Source organism: Mastigoproctus giganteus, chromosome 10 (genome assembly GCF_048544385.1).
Source record: "Mastigoproctus giganteus isolate SK-2022 chromosome 10, ASM4854438v1, whole genome shotgun sequence".
Taxonomy (NCBI): domain Eukaryota; kingdom Metazoa; phylum Arthropoda; class Arachnida; order Uropygi; family Thelyphonidae; genus Mastigoproctus; species Mastigoproctus giganteus.
In genome coordinates, this window is record NC_143584.1 from 206,685,650 (window position 1) to 206,703,574 (window position 17,925).

The 17,925-nt window shown below is 34.1% G+C and overlaps 1 protein-coding gene across 2 annotated transcripts in view; it reads right to left on the bottom strand.

Moving 5' to 3' along the window:
• cert (ceramide transfer protein) overlaps positions 1-17,925 on the bottom strand; it is a 137,990-nt gene that overhangs the window by 50,019 nt on the left and 70,046 nt on the right. The window contains exons 5-8 of one of the 2 annotated variants that reach the window (XM_090383530.1): positions 13,215-13,357; positions 10,436-10,534; positions 7,441-7,553; positions 3,044-3,107 (exon numbers count right to left, since the gene is read on the bottom strand). In XM_090383530.1, coding sequence (XP_090239656.1) covers positions 3,044-3,107; positions 7,441-7,553; positions 10,436-10,534; positions 13,215-13,357 — 419 coding nt within the window. Of the gene's footprint in view, positions 1-3,043; positions 3,125-7,440; positions 7,554-10,435; positions 10,535-13,214; positions 13,391-17,925 lie in introns of both variants that reach the window. The other variant, XM_090383531.1, reaches the window with a different exon arrangement.

Consider the following 17,925-nt stretch of genomic DNA (forward strand, 5'->3'; position numbering starts at 1 on the left):
TTCTCGACTCTGTGTGAACTTCCCTTGAATCCAATGATGCTTTCATAATTATGGCTAAGGGTTTGCTTACTTCCTTTGCTGCCTCCTTAAATATAATTGGATACAACCCATCAACCCCAGGTGCCTTTCTTATGTTCAACAATTTTTCTTCCACTTTCCTCTTAGTTATTTACAAAATCATTTAGCCCTCTGTCAGAGGGTGATAAACTTATGGCATCCCCTTCCCTAAAGAATTCCTCACGTGTCAATGTAGATGCAAAATACTCATTCGATTTGTAAGTGACCTGAGCAGGATCAACTGTTGAACCATCAATATCAAAGTGGACCGATTTGATTCATCCCCCTCCTAGTTTTTACATAAGGAAAAAAAAAGTCTTTGCTATTTTTCTTTGCATCCTTTGCCCAAGATTTCTTGTAACCTGCCTTTGCTTGCCTAACTTCCTTTGTGACTTGATCACAGACCACAGATTTTATGTCTACTATATAGGCTTTGTGTTGCCTAATAATTTATACGCATCCTATGCATTTTTCCTTCTCTGGCATGAGTCTCATTAGTTCATCTGACATTCATTTAGGCCTATATCTTGAAGAGTATTTCTTAGTATGAAAAGCCTAGTAGTGTCTATGATTAATTCCTTGAATGCTCACCATTTAGAATTTGCTGATGGTAATGTGTGATCTATACAGTGGGATCATCAGTTGGTCTCACTGTATAGAATTGAAAAACTGTCTAAGACCACTGTAGCCACCTTTACAAAAAAAAAAAAAAAAAAGTCTTTTACCTTGATGGTAATTACATCTAATTGAATCCCAAATCAATACGCTGTGATCATTGCCACCTAGTGATTCTTTTATCCACAGATTCTTAATGCATGAATAATCACTGCAGCTGCTTTAACATGCTGCTATAGAAAACAGTCACCCAATAAATCCATAAAAGCCTTGCTAGTGTGTGAGTAAACAATCCACAAATTCCAGTCAATCTGGAAAATTAAAATCCTCCAAAAATAAGGCATTTACTGGCCCATTTCTCTGTACAATTGTTTGTTGTACTCCTCTCAGAGTCATTAGGCCTATAATACACTTCTACTCTAATTCTTGCTTTCCCAGTGCTTATGTCACATATCCTGAAGGCCAGCAATCTCCTAACTACATCAGGTAGTAGGAGATGCTGGCCTCTCAATGTCTCAAAAATTTGAGAACACCAAACTACATTTTGATGTTATATTTTTTTAACTTTCTTTCATAAAAACCAGCCCAATAAACATTGAGCTGTGGTTATATTAAACATGTACATTTTTTAAGAATCACTGGTTTAATCACATATTTAAATAATGATTACTTGATATTATTTAAAAAGTTTGTTTAAATTGTTTGTTTCATGGCTGAAAGTGCATTAACTGAAAAAGAAACTTTGTATGGTTTTATATGTTTTTAGTATTCATCCAATGTGCTCAATGAAATATCATATTGCTGATAACACACTGAAGCATGAAAACAAAACAAAGCGCGAAATTTTACTGAATATGCAAATCAAAACAGATGATATTAAGTGGTAGTTAAGAGATTCAATTAATGGACAATATTAGCAACATTTAATTGGTCTGTAGTGGAGCCACTTTGTTTACTTCATGAAGCATATGGTTTTTATGCTGTTAAAATCTAGTGATTTTATCAAAGTCAAAGGCTGGTATTTGCAGCTTTCTGGTTTTATAGAAAGTATGTTTTCAAAGCCTAAAATATATTATCATGCATTTTAATATGCACTGATCTATAGGGCATAAAGCAAGATATACCATGTTAAGGCTTATAAGGGATATTTCATTTCAGAAGTGAAAATCAGGCAAAAATGCATACACTTTACTGCATTCTATTTTCGATCATGGGGACTGTTCTGCTCTCACTAAAGACCGATGTCAAGTACTCAACACTAAGACATGGGCTTACAATCAACTTAGAGACAAATACTGTTATCCATAGTTCTGCTAAGTTGGTGATTTTCTTAAAATGTATAGCACCACAACTTAGGCAAAACCATGGATAAGAGGAATTGTCTCTAAGCCGAACATAAGTCCAAGAATTAGCTAAGTACTCAGAATCACTTTTAAGTGGGAGCAGAATGATCAAAAATCAAATGCAGTAATTAGTGTGAAAAAATTTGATTGCAAACTTGTTTTCAACATTCAGTACAAGATATTAATGTCTACTGGAGTTCATGCTTAGTTGTGGTCCACCACCTTGTGATGTAGTGGGCACTGGGCAGGTTTTCCTCATCACTACCTTCCTAGTGGCCACACATGGAAGTACACGTTATAGAGTTTTGTATCATCACTGTACCTGCGGCACAGTTGAACTAACATTCCAGACGAACCACCCTACACAATATATTATATGTCTGCATGTTTTTTCATAAATAAAAAGACAAAATGCAAAAGACAACATTCCAGTTTTCTGCCTAGTGTGGAACTGCTTAAGCATATTAATATAAATCTAGTTTATCCAGTAAGAAAAAAAATCAAAGCAGCATTTCATATGACATCATTATAATAGGAGAAAGAGAGTAAGATAGTAAACCAGTACTAAGACTAGTTTGCATGTAAAAGTTCTGGGGAAAGGCATTGTGATGTAAAATAAATGTACTGAGTGTGATAGAATTTGAAATAGTTTGTAAGTTCATTTCTAGGTGGATAATCCTCACAAAGAAAACTATCCTATGGCAGGTTTAAATTAGGAATCATTACATATTCAAACAATGACTAGAAAAAGTTCAATCTCAAGAAATCTACAATCAATTTTATGGTAAATTGTGTAATTTGAATGAAAGAAAAAAAATTACAAGTAAATTTATACCTATTCTTATTATTTATCATTACACGTAATGCAACAAATAGTTTCATTAAAATTTTAAGAATTTGAAGGGTTCTTAAAAGATTTTTATCTTAAAAGATCTTAAAGATTAGTATCTTAAATAAAAGGAAAAAAAGTTGGTACAATGAAACAGAGTGGCAAATTCCTATTTTTTTTAAGTTACAAATGGACTCACCTTTGGCCACAATGGATGCTGATAAGCAGACACAGAAGGTGAAGGCTGTGTGACCTCTTTAATTCTCGTTCGTATTAATCTCTGAAAACACAATAAAAGAAGAATAATGATTGAAATCCAAGTAGTTACAGAAACTGAATTTCAACTACAAGTACTGTATATTAAAATAGAGAGTGGTAAAAACAAAGAATTTTAGTCTGGGCCTATCAACAAAGACTTGCTTTATCTCTAGAAAAAAAAATGGCTTCCATTAAGTGAACCAAAATCCTTACAAACTTAATCCAAAATCCTTAAATTACAGTAATGACAATGCATTATCATTACTGTAATTTCACATGGTGATGTAAAGTAATCTTACGGCAATGTATTTATACTATGATTATATAGTATGAATATATCACAGTATGAACAAACTATGTATTATATATTATACATATATATAATACAAACTATGTACTATATATATGTATTACATATTTTACATATTTAAAATTTTGTTATTAAATTAACTGTGCCAATTAAAGATGTAACAAATTTGTTTTTAAGTTTTTCGTTAAGACATACAAAATACAATTTTGGCTTTGTTTTGCTATTATACAGTCATATCTGGAAGAAGCTGCACATTGACTTCGGTATATATGTAGTACATTCAAAAAGTTCCTAGATTCACATGCTGGTATTTAAATGGGCTGCAGTACAGCTGTTAGGTTAAGTGGGGCATTGACATTGATCTTATTGTGCAGGTACATCAAGTGGGAATTGGCTCGACCACTTCATTCGTGTGTCACAGCTGACTGTGGGAGATCAAAGTTTGAACAGTGTGCTAACATCAAGTTCTTTAAACTTCGGAAAAGTGCTACAGAGACACTGCAAGCATTACAGAAAGTTTATGGATATGATGCTTTGAAGAAAGCAACACAGTGGTTTAATCGGTTTAAAAACAGGTAAGAAATACTAGAAGATAACCTCGCAGTGGACACCTTTCATTTCACAAAACAATGGAAATGTCAAAAAAGTGAAGGAACACACAAAATGAAAGGCAGATGACTGTTGTTGAGATTGCTCATGAAGTTGGACTGTCTGTAGACTCAGTACCACAATCCTGATGCAAGGTTTAGGGATGCATTGCATGTGTGTGCAAATTTTGTTCCATGCTTGCTGTTGGGCAAGCAAAGGACTGCAAGAAAACTACTGCAGGCAACTTGTTCGAAAATTCTACACAAGATTCATCCAAGCTTCCTAAGAAGTGGTCACTGGGTATGAGAGTTGGGTGTTCGCCTACAACCCTAAGGTGAAGATGGAATCATCTGAATGGCACACAAAAATATCCCCTTAGCCCAAGAAGTCCTCATGCAACAAAATCCAACATCAAAGTAATGCTGATCATTTTTTTTTAAATGAGGACATAAAGCACCACAAATTTGTGACTGGGGAGGATAAGTACTGCTACTGCTGCTTACTACATTTAGACTGACACATCTGCATGAGAATGCAAGGCAAAGACAACCTCAAAAATGGAAGGATGACTGGATGACAATGCACCCAATCACATGGTGATGGCAGTTCAGTTCTTGCCTGCAAACAAAAAAAAAAAAAAAATATCAGTCATGCAGCAGCCTCCCAACTACCCCGAATTTGCATTGTCTGGCTTCTGGCTGTTTACTAAACTGAAAGCCAACCAGGCTTCAGAGTTGTAATTTTGCTACAGTGGATGACACCAATTAAAATGCCAAAGCGGCCCTATGTGCACTAAAAACAATTTTTTTTTTTAGAATGTTTCAAAGCTTGGAAAGACTGATTGTGTGTGTGTGTGTGTGTGTGTGTGTGTGTGTGTGTGTGTGTGTGTGTGTGTGTGTGTGTGTGTGTGTGTGTGTGTGTGTGTGTGTGTGTGTGTGTGTGTGCGCACACACACACAAAAGGATTTTGAAGGTGATTAGGTTAGTAAGCCCAATTGTTCACTCAACAAAATTTTATAGTAAAATTCTGGGAACTTTTTGAATGTACTTTTACTTTCAAATGCACATAAGTTTTAATGTTTTATTCCATTTCAGATTGCTACGACTGCCAGTGAAAGTTGCACGCTATTTCTGGAGTCTTTCTACTACGAGGGTGGTTCAATAAAGAATCACCCTCACCTACTTCCACATACCACAGAGTCATGATATTTTGTGTGTAGCATCATGCATATCTCTGTACTAAAGTTGTAAAATTTCAGCCCTGTGTCTTAATTTGTTTTTCTCTTACAGAGCTGAACGTGTGACGAAGTATCATCATGGACAAAGTTGAAGCCAGAGCTGTAATCCAGTATCTGTTCTTGAAGGGGAAATCTAAAGAAATCCACAAGGAAATGACTGCTGTATATAAGGATGAAGCCCCATCCTATGGCATTGTGAAGCACTGGCATAGACAGTTTAGGTTTGGTCAGACATCGGTAGAATCTGAGCTCATTCCAAGTCATCCCCATTCAGCCACTGATGACAGCACGATGAGAAAAGTGGAGTCGTTAATCATGGAAGATCACTGGATATCTGTGCGTGAATTGTCCCAGGAGGTGAAGATTAGTGTGGGCTCTGTTGAAACAGTCCATGACCAACTCTATTTACGGAAATTGAGTGCAAGATGGATTCCCCGATTACTGACTGGTTTCCAGAAGGCTGATTGACAACAGAAATCACAAGAGTTGTTAGCCCTGTGCCAAAAAAAAAAAAAAAAAAAAAAAAAGAGGAAGACTTTCTCTCATCTAATCACTCAGGATGAAAGTTGGATACACCATTTCGACCCTGAAAGTAAAAAGCAGTCCACGGAATGGTGACATCATGGTTCCTCAACCTCCAAGAAGGCAAGGGTCCAAGCATCAGCTGGAAAGGTCTTGCTGACAGTGTTTTGGGATGAGAAAGGCATAATGACTGATTACCTGACGAAAGATAGAACAATTACAGATGCCTATTATGCCAACTTACTCACAAAATTATGGGAGAAAATCAAAACGTGCAGGCGTGGCACGCTGTCCAAAAGTGTGAAAATGCTTCAAGACAATGCCCCAGTTCAAACTTCTGAAATACACAAGTGGCCACTTGTGGATATGAAATACTGCCCCATCCAGCCTACTCACCCAATCTTGCACCATCAAACTTCTTGTTTCCTTCCCTCAATCATTTCTTTGGGGGACCCACTTCCCTAACGACAAGACACTCATTTTGCAACAGAGTCATGGTTAGACCAACCTCACCACTTCTACAAAACTGTACCCATAGCTTCATCCATCAATGGGAAAAATTGTGTAAATCTGTACAGTGGCTTTGTAGAGAAGGACTAAAACCTGTGCCAGAATCAACAGGCTAGCACCTCTGCAGCTAGGTCAGGGCAATTCTTTATTGAACCACCCTCATATGTCTGCATATGCTGCACATTGGTTCGAACAGGTCAACTGAAATATTTTATGTGACAGTACATATGAAGCATACTTGGAAATTCTATGGTGATCAGCATTAGAAAGTTGGCTTTCTAATGCTGGTCACCATAGAATTTCCTTTACAATTCCTTAAATTTAGCAAGATTTACTGTTTCCACTAAGTGCCATGATGGCTGCTCCTTTAGTATGATGGACATTTCAATGCATAAGAAGACTAAATATCAAAGAAAATGTTATTCAAGTATACCATTCTATATTTTGCTAGTGACATACAGCAAAGAGATAACCATTCCTAGTCAACCCAACTTAGAAGATTCTTCTTGTGAACAGGTATGACTTTGACAAAACATGCTAAAGCAGGTCTCTATATTTTCCTATCTCACCAAATCCAATGCAGAACTCTGGTTTACTGGATTCTAATCTACCTACAAGAAAAGGGTGTCACTTTTATTTCTTTCTATGTGGCTGGTAATTCTTTATTCTACTGCTCAGATGTGAATGCTCTTTTTGAAGAGTTAGCAGTAATCATCGAAATTTAGAGTGGCATCTGAAGGTACGAGTTTAGGTAATAACAATAGCAACAACTACAAAGAGCTGGTTGCAGAATGTCTCTAACCTTCACTATTTTTAGTGGCCCTTCAGATCATTAGGTGGCATTGAGTGAAGAGCCATTAGGAGTGTTTCCATAAGGACTGTCAAGCAATGGATAAGAAGTATAAGGGATGGTATAAAAAGACTACAGGAGTAACATCTGGCAATTAGAGTAAACAATGTTTTCCATAATTTGGAGTTCATGTCCAGGTATTTCTAGATATTGGCAGCAAAATCTCTCAGCGTTATTTCTATTATTTAAAATTTTCTTATAGAGATATCAATGATCTTGGGGGAAGGGCAGTCTCTACTTAATGATATACCCTGTAAGTACAGCATTTCACTCACACACACACTAAAACAAGAGATTTATTTTTTAGAGTAACTTATAAACATTTTTTTTTTTTTTTTTTTTACCTTTTCTTCCTCCTGCTGTTCACTTTTGTCAAGTGCTGCATCAACAGCATCAAAGAATTCTTCTTCATTAATAGCACAATGAGGACCTTCCTGAAAAATGCAATTTGTTAACATAAATGTTTATCAAGACAGTTCTCCAGTAATTTTAATTCCAACATGTCAAGCATTTTTTGAATGTGCAAAACACATGCCAACATTTATAAATTAGAATTTGTAAAAACATTTAATACCAATCAACCCTCTCTTGGGTGATTGGTATTAAAAGAACACAATATAATGCACCAGAATACCCACCTGCCAACTTCCAAAATTAACATTCAGGAAGATTAAGATATCCAGCTTTAGCTGGAACTTCATTTCAGCACATGGAAAAATATGGCTGGGAATGCCAAATGGTGTTTCCGAATATGTGCAAGTCAATCAACACATCACACTGCTTCCTTGCTGCTTCTCAAGCTGAGTTGAAGCACAAGTCAAAGCTGATTTGGTCTTCACTGTATACATCTTTATATCCCAAACATATTTATATTCCAACCACTAACAAACACAGAAACAAACCTGAAAACATGTTACCGGGTACATCATACTTGCGTGTAAATGTTCCACTGAAGAACGTTAACTTTTCCCTCAATTAATTATTCATATATTAATAATTACTTAGTATGGGTATGAAAATTAGGTATATGTATATTTTTAAAAGTTTCATTGTGCAGGAATGTGTTATATATTATTTAGTTTGCATTTTTATAAATGTCTTCTGATATGTTTCAGGAGTCCAGAAAACCATCTTAACTCAATACTCAGCTGGATGAAGTCATGCCTGCACCAGCTCTTCTCTATGAATTTCTTATTTCCTTATCAATTTTCCCTTAATCTTTGTTTTTCTGTAGTAATTCCCATATTAATGGAGCATTCACCAGTCTAGCCTAAATTACTATTATTAATAATAGTAAGCTGACATATGATGCAAGAAAGCAAGATTATAAAGCATCAGCAAAAAAAACTCTCCCCTCTGTCCTCTCTAATAATTTGTCTAGTACTTTGAATTTGTTCAAACTGCCCACTTCCACAACAACAGATGGAAGTTTGTTCCAATAACCAACCACCCACTGGCTGAAGGCAAACATCTATCCTGAAACATCTTAGGATAGATGTGGAAACATCTCCACACATCTATCCTGAAATCATCCTTACTCAATTTGAAATTATGCCCTCTCAATGTATATAGTCTGAGCAAGAGGAAGAATTCCACCAGCACTGAGCTTGCTCAGTCCATTCAGAGCCTTAAACACCTCAGTCAGATCACCTCACAGGTGCCTAGTCTCCAGATACTACAATTTGCAGAAATGAAGCCTGTCTTGGGGTAAGATCAGTTTTGTTCCCTTCATTCTTGTTGCCCTTCTCTGCATCTATTCCAGATCTACATCCTTCCTAAAATGGGACCTCCAGATCCTGTATGCAGTACTCAAGATGCAGCCTAACCATTGCCTTAATCACTCATCCTTGCTAGCAAAATTCCTCAATATCACTGACAAAACTCCATGAGCTGTCCTGGCAGCCTCTCTGCGCTGCTTAGAGAACTGTATCGGACTGCAGAATTATCCCCCCCCTCATGTCTTTCATTTTCCACTACTCTGGGTGTAGTACCACACAAATGGTACATTAATCTGGGATTACTGCTACCCATATGCAGTACCTAGCATTTGTCAATGTTAAACTTCAATTGTCATTTCTCAGCCCATCTGCCTAATTTTTTCACATCTTGTTGCAGCAGCTTACCCTGATTACTGTTATTAACCACCCTGCTAACCTTTGTATGATCTGCAAACTTAGACATTAAGCCTGATGTACTTTCATCAATATCATTAATGAATATAGAAAGCAACAATGGACACAACACTGAACCCTGGGAGACCCAACAAAATGGATCATCTTGTGTCACAATTCATACTGTATCATTTCCTATTGAAATTCTTTTAAGATTCAGAATTATGTAGTCATTTCATAATGTAATGTTTTCAGTCAAATCATTTTGCCATGACTTCAGGATGGCAGACTTATTTTATTCCAAAGTTCTTGAACACAAATCCTTCCACAAAAGTTTTTTTAATACTCAGTCACAAAAGAGTGACTAAAAAAAAAAAAAAAAAAAATTCTTCCAATGAACAATCTCATTTTACCCATCTCATTACAGTCTGGTCAGAGACAATACCAGACACTATATGAGAATATTAACCAGCCACATGAATCATGCAGAAAGTACTTTCTGTTTTTTTCATTAGATAATGCATGATGGCCTGTGAGCAAAGGCTCTTAATTCTAGGATAATAAATAAAAGAAATACTCTAAGATGTTACTACTGGAATTCTGATTCTAATAATCAGAAATTTTCACCTGTAATAATATAAAACTAATTTTGATTTTTCCATCTTGACTAAAATAAGTAGATTGTTTATATTAACTCCACTGTATTTTCAAAGATCTTAATATACACAATCAAAGCAAATTTTTCTGTTATCACAACAGCATTTTGGGATTCTAACTTTCTGGGAGAAAAGTTACAATAGAGCAAGAAAACTGATAGCCAAATCAAAATTGGAAGGTACAAAACAGAAAACTCTGAGAGAACAGTGAAGACCATTCATTCTCCTTTCCTCTCTCCTCCAACCCTCAAGGAAGAAAGAGAATCATCATTAATTCATAATTAAAATCAGTGTTATTATCATCAGCTTCTGCCACAATCAAAAGGTAGTACTATCTAGTAGGCAATAATGAAACTTATTCTCATGGGATGACATTCCTAATCTATTATTACAAATTTGCAAAACAATTCATAAGAAAATTATGATCCGCAGAAGAATTATATATTTATAAATAATTTTTCTTAAGAACACATTATAAAAACACGGATACTAACCATAGAAAGCATATATAGCCTCCAAGTTTTTTGAATTTAAAAGCAAAATACTTACCTCATAATCTGGACCACCAAATATAACTGTTTTATTTCTATTAGCTTCTGAAACAGTCTGTTTATATAATTCTTCCAACTTCTTTTTCTTTTCTATCTCCTAAAGAAAATGAAAGCAAATATTTGGATGTTCAAAATCACATCATTAAAATAAAATGCTAAAATGCAATCAAAAACAAACAAACAAAAAAAAAAGTCTTTGCATCATTGACTTCTTTTAATATATAAAATTTCAGTTTTAACAGTTGGGTAGTAAATATTTCTATATAAAACAATCAATTTTATTTTTTATACTCAATGCACTCCTGGAGTGAACAAGTATATTCATTCCAAGGATGAATATATGCATCCCCCCCCCAAACATACGCAAAAAACCTGATAATTAACTCGTTGGCAGTTGTGAAAAGGATTCACCTTCCTGTTTGTGTGATGGGCATTTGAAAAATCATGAAAAAATAATTCAAAATATGTTCACTTTTTTTGATGCCACCTTTATTTTCAATCTTTTCTGAAAACAACTGCAAAAATTGCATTTTTTTATATCAGGAACATATTTTCAATTAATTTCTGAAATTAAAACTCCCTTTAGACTTGTCAAATTGAAAAACCTGTGCACTTCAATGAACGCATGTAATTGAATGCCAGCCTGTCAATAATAGAAGGGCACACTGCATGAAATGGGAAGAGTGTGCATCAACAGTCAACAGTTTTAATTCCAGATGATGTTTCAATGTCAAGAAACCAGAGAACATTACCAACTGGAGGAAAGCATGTCAGTAAAGCCAGCTTGTTATCAATAATTGACATAATACATGACAGAGCCACATGTGCATATAACTAGGTTTAACTTAATTCATGAATTTTTCCTAATTGTGTGATACATAAGAGAATTTCTAGAATTTTCAGTGGAGAAATAAAAGAATAAATTTTTTCAAAAACAGCTATTAGGAATTTCTTGCATAGAAATTGCATATTCATTCCAAGGATGAATATATGCATCCCAACCCCCCCCCTCCCAAACATATGCAAAAACCTGATAATTAACTCGTTGGCAAATCCTTTTCACAACTGCCATCATGCATTGTGTACCACTGACTTGTTTTGTTTGCTTTTGCATAGAAATTCCTATTAGGAATTTCTATGCACAAAATCAACAAATAATTCCGTCAACATGTCAGGAATTTGGCATATGCTGAATAAACTGTATGCTTAACTCTGTATAAGCTTGCATCATTTCTTTGCATCATTTTCATTTTGCCACTGCTAACACACACAGTTCTTATTCTGTACACTGATTGGAAAGTCAGTGTCTTAGATCTTTTCAACTGGAGAAACAAAGTATACATATCCTGCTTCATCACAGAATACGAAGGAATAAAACTATTATATCCTCTTAGTCACCACCCCACAGGTTCCTATGATCTGTGATCAAGGACTAATTAGCATATCCAATAATTTGTTTGATGATTTCATCTGTGCATTGCTACATGGACCTTAGAACTGGTCTGTAATACATATAACAATATAAATCAAATTAACATAATTGACTGCTTAAAAATTTAGGCACACATTACATCTATAACAATAAAATTGAACTAAAACAATTGCAAATGCACAACTCAATAATATTGTGCAGAAATTAGCTTAGGAGAGTGCAGAGAGAAGTATGCAAGATGAACCTGAGAAGAGTCTTATTGGGTCAAAGATTTGGTTAAAAAAAAAAAAAAAAAAAAACCCTCAGCTTGCAGACTAAATAATATGAAGGAAAAAAAAAACCTACTACTTATGTGAACCTTGGAATCCACATGGTTTCACATCTGCCTTATAAAGTAGTATCACTTGCATATATAATCAGTTAAAATATATCTCTCACTTTTCCCCAGTAGTGGATCACTTCTTGTTGCACTTTTTTTTTTTTTGTTTTGTTTTCTATAAGCACCAGAAGAAGTAACAAAATGTTTAAAACGTGTGAATTTTTCCTTCTGTGCTATTATATGAAATTTGATCACCTTATCTGATCATAACTGTAGCAGAAGCAAAATTAGTGGATTGTGCACTGGTAACGTGTCAAAAATTATTTCTATCGCATTTTAGAGAATATTTTTAGGAAAATATTGAACTTGTTGCTGATGGCACCAGTACCATTAGAGGGCATTGCCATTATCATTTTTAGTTTGCTATGGTTCATTTTTCTCTCATCCCAAAATCAAAAATCAAAATTGGGAATTCTATTACTTTTATTTTCCTACTTCTGGTTACTCAGGAATATCCAAATCCATTTCAATTAAAAATTTATGCATTCACTATGTTTTTTATTCTTTTCATTTCATTTCACTTCACAAGCCCAGCAGCCTTTGAAAGCAACTGAGGAGAAAAGATCATCTCAGCAAGTTCTGGCATACTATCATAAATACATACAAAAATAAAATCGATCTCAATGCAGTTTAGTATATATTGAATACACTTGCAATCTTGTATATTTTTATCCTTTTCATATGTATTTTATATCCCTAAAATCCTTATTGTATTGGATTTCTATGGATAATTTACTGAAAAACAATGATCAAATTCAATTAAAAAATATATACATCAAGATATAAAGAAACATGCAGCTTAAGTTGGAAAAATAAACTTGAAATAAAATTTTAATGAAAATAAACTTGAAATAAAATTTTAATGAAAATAAACTTTTCAGAATAACAAATACAGAGTTAATTTTATAAAGTTAACTTTTTAATCCAGTCACAAAATGTCTAACTTGTTATATTTATTAGAAGTACCTTTTCAAGCCTCTGTTTCCAATTTTCTTCTCTTTGTGTTAAAAGATCTATGCAATGTGATAATGTTGCTAAAATTCCTGAAGTTGTTGCTTTAAATGTAAATGCTTCTCCTTTAAAATCCAAAGCATGAGCTCCATGTTGTACTAACAGTTCTTTAGTAATAATAGAAGGATGCCCTGAAAATAACTAATATTATTAATTAAATCACTGTAGTAGCATATCCAAGTATATTTGAACAAATGCATTTTTTCACTATAAAATACACATGGTTACATCTAAAAAATACATAGATTGATCATTTAATTTGCAAAATAGACCTATCTTAATTTTAATCTCAGTTGCTGAAATCTGCTGGTGCTCTCCTTTATAAAATAACCTCCTTTAAAGTGTATACATTTGTGCCATAGATGAACCCACTCAGAGGCATACACAAAATCCACTTCTTGATAAGTCTTTGAAAGAGGTCAACATGTCTTTTTGAGCTTCTTCATCTGAGTCAAAATTCCAGCACAAACTTTAAACTTGGGGAATAAAAAAAGATCAGAGGTTGGGATAGTATTTCTGCATCCATTGACAGGATAAACACTTTGAATAGTGATGTGTGCAGGCCAGCATTATCAAGATAAAAGAAACATTGTTAGTAAGAAAACTCAGGTTGTTTCTTGCAAATCAACACAATGCAGCTATTCCCTCAAGATTTCAGCATAAACTTCTTTATTAATGGTTATACCATGTAGCACAAAGTTTGTGAAGAGAATACCTATTCAACCAAAAAAGACTACCACCATATGTTTTGCAGCAAAGACCAACTTTCCAACTTTTTCAGGTGTAGTGAATCATGACTATTTCCTCAATCTCATCACCTGTCACTATGCAACTAATAAATTCTTCACCATACCTTTCAAACCATGTTATCATATCTCTACAGACTTTCATGCAGTCTTATTTCTGATCAGGTGTCATGTGGTGTGGAATCCAACAAGCAATGCTTTGCAATGTTTTAAGGGGCTCTGTAACAATCACATGCATACTGCCATATGAGATGACACTTTGCTGCTTAACTGATGGACTGTGATTCTCCTGTCCCCATCCAGAGTCTTCAGGGACATTTCAACTTGCTTTAGAGTGGTGGAAGTTCTCAGCTCTCCAGGCTGCAAGTCATCAGCCACAGTCTCGAATTTCCGTAACATGCAATCGTAATGAAGAAAATAAATTTGAAAAAAAAAAAAAAAAAAAAACTGTAAAAAGAAAATGAATTTCTCAAATTTCTGTAATGTGCACTGTAATGAAGAAATTTTCAAGTTTCAAGTAGCCTGTATCACTTAAAAATTGCAGTTTTCTTCTGATGCTTGTCTCCATAAACTTCTAATATCTCTCACAGTCTCAGTAGCATCCAACACAATAGCATATAACAGAACATTGTTCAGTCTTCAAATCTTCCATTATGCAAAACAGTTCACATTTACAGACTTTTTTTTTTTGTTAGTTGTTGGCACATCGGCTTCTGTGGCCATAATGCACCTCCCAAGGTTTTTGCAGTACTCTGATCCAAGCCCGAGGCGGGATTTGATCCCGCAACCTTTGGGTAGCCAAGCAGGCACTTTACCCACCCGGCTAGCCCGGTCGCATTTAAAGACATAACAAATGTGTAAAAACTTACAACTGCGTCAATGTATTCTTAGAAATATAACTTCCTACCATCTGCTAGCAGTTTGCCAAAACTTGAGTGGATATATGGTGGCTCTGCTGTACCACAAATTAAATGATCAGCTTAATGTAATAACTGCATTCTTACACTTAAATAATATCAAAAACTATGCCCATATTAGAGTATAATCTTAGTATTTAAATCATAGTACAATCTTTGAATTTAAAATGTTATGTACATTAGTACATAACATTTTAAATTCAAAAATATTCTTTCTCTGAAATTACAGAATAGTTTCCTCAGGTTTTAACAAAAATCCTAATTAGTATGTACTTAGATTTAGTCACTGTTTTCCCTTTAGCCATTAAATTTTCACACTTTAAAGCCTTAAAAGAATATTAATAAATACGAATTTTCATTAACCATGTAATGAAAGAACGCAAGTTATGAAGTTTAATGTGGAAGAAGTAAAAATTGGGTCACTATCAACATGAGGGCTACTGTGATATTGATTTGTTAAATAATAGCTTGAGAAATCTTCAAGAACCTCTGAATAATTTAGATAAAAGTTGGTTGTAGAGTTACGCATGACAAAAATGTAGATCAAATAATCAAGTTAGGTAATGGTAGCACTGAAATGCATTTCAGGCACATATGGTTCTCAAGTAACACATCTAAAACCTCCTATGTGAGTGTTTACCAGCTGTCTGGTTTTGTTAAGCTTTATAAGCAATAGAACTACTGTTTTGTTTCAGTGTCTTTAATCATACATTTGTAACAAACTGTTACTGTAAATTAGCATTTCATTAGTATTAACAAGAAAAAGATTACACCAGCCAAACATAAAAATCACTTCATTTTTCATTCCTTCCAATAATTTGTCCAAGCATTCTTTACATTTATTCAAGCTATTCACTTTTGCAACATTAGGTGGAAGTTTATTTTGCCAATGTAACTCACTGGCTGAATACAAGTTTCTGCACATGTATCCCACATCACATCCTTCATCAATTTAAATTTACAATCCTCTTGTATGTTATCTGACAAAGTAAAGATATTAGCATTTAGTTTACTTAACTCTTTTAAAGCCTTATACACTTCAATTAGGTCAACATAAGGATGTCTGGTTTCCAGAGTGTGCAATTTACAGAACCCTAGTCTTTCTTGGGAAGAATATCCTTTCATATCCACAACTAATCTCACTGCTCTTTTTTGCACTCTTTCCAACAGATCTATGAACTTTCCAAAATAAGGTTTCCACACCTGTATGCAGTATTCCAAATGTCACTTAACTATTGCCGTACACAAGGGAATAATCATCTCTTTGTCCCTGTTGGATAGGTTCCTATATATCATTTACAGATCCCCATGAGATGTTCCTGATGCCCCTTTCCAATTATCTCAAGTTTGTTGATAACCAAATAGTATTATTTTAGGATTGCTGCTACCCAAATGAAGTACCTTCATTTATCAATGTTAAACCTTAATTGATGTTTTTCAGCCCACCTGCCTAATTTATCCAGGTCTTGGAGTAGCACACCCTAATTACTGTCATTCACTACACTGCCCGCCTTTGTATCACAGCAAACTTAGACATTAAACTTGATATACTTACACCAACATCATAAATATTAAAATCAGTAAGGGCCTAACGCTGACCTTTGTGGTATCCCCTAATTACATTAGTCTACAAAGAGCAGTGGCCATTTATAACCACCTTGTCTCCTACTATTTATATCAGTTTGTGCAGTGTAATAAACTTGCCCCTAATACCACACTGTTCCAATTTATACAATAATTACACATGTGGTTGGTATAAAAGGCTTTACTTGGTAGCCTCTATGATTACCCCTCTGAATACTTTATTTGGCATTTATATATTTTATAAATCAGTTGATTCCACTGAAAAGAGTTTTAAAAATGTCTGAGTCCATTATAATAACCTTTGTGAAAACAAAATCCCTTCCCTTTATCCTTGAATGTAGTTATTTCTTTGAATAAATCCTTCATTAATACACTATGATCACTTCCATGTAGATTCTTTACTTGAATATTCTTAATACATGAAGTCACTGCTGATGATCAGATCAATTGCATGGCTTTTTCTTGTTGCCTCTCTAACGTTGGTACAGAGAACAGTCATCCAGCAAGTTCAGAAATGTTTGACTATTGAGTGAGCAACCAATCCACAGGTTCCATTCAATATGTGGAACATTAAATTAAATGCAAGAAGTTCTGATTTGCTGGCCTGTTATTATACTCATCACATGGTCATTTAGTCCATAATTAACTCTTATTCACATATTTTTGTTTTAACAATGCTTTATATGTCATACCACACTGACTCAATATTACACTGGAAACATATGTGCAATCTTTGTGCATATTAACCAAATGCATAACTCTGCCCCCACTCCTTCATGTCATATCTGTTCCTTCTGTACATAACTGCCATATTTAAATTCTGCATCCCAATATCAGAGTGACACTGTTTCTATTAAATATTTCTCTGTCAACATTTGGTGACTTGACTAATGCTTAATCATAACTCATCAAATTTGTTTACTGTAGTATAGTATGTTTCCTTATGTTTTCTTAATATTATTTAAAAAAATAAGAATTAAATATGGAATATGTTATATATCATTATGCTAATGCTTGAAATATGACTGTAAATGAATTGACAATGAAGAATCCTAATGGCAAGAAAAAAGGATTAAATTACACTTATATTTACACTATACTGTAATTTATTAGCTATTATTTGTTAATATATACATATTATTATATGTATATATTAACTTTACATTTTTTTTTTTTATTAAAAAAAAAAATAAGCTGTTTTCCAATCTTCTACATTGAAGTTATATTTAATGCAAAGTTTAACAGAGGCCATCATATACTTACCCACATGCTCACACCACACAAGAATGTGCATGATTGAGAGGTAGGAGTATAAAAATATTTTGTGAGTGATATAGTACGTTTTAAATGCAAAGATTTAAATAGTTAATTACAAATTCTCTTCTGTGTAAGTCGAATATAAAAGTGAAACTTAACTAA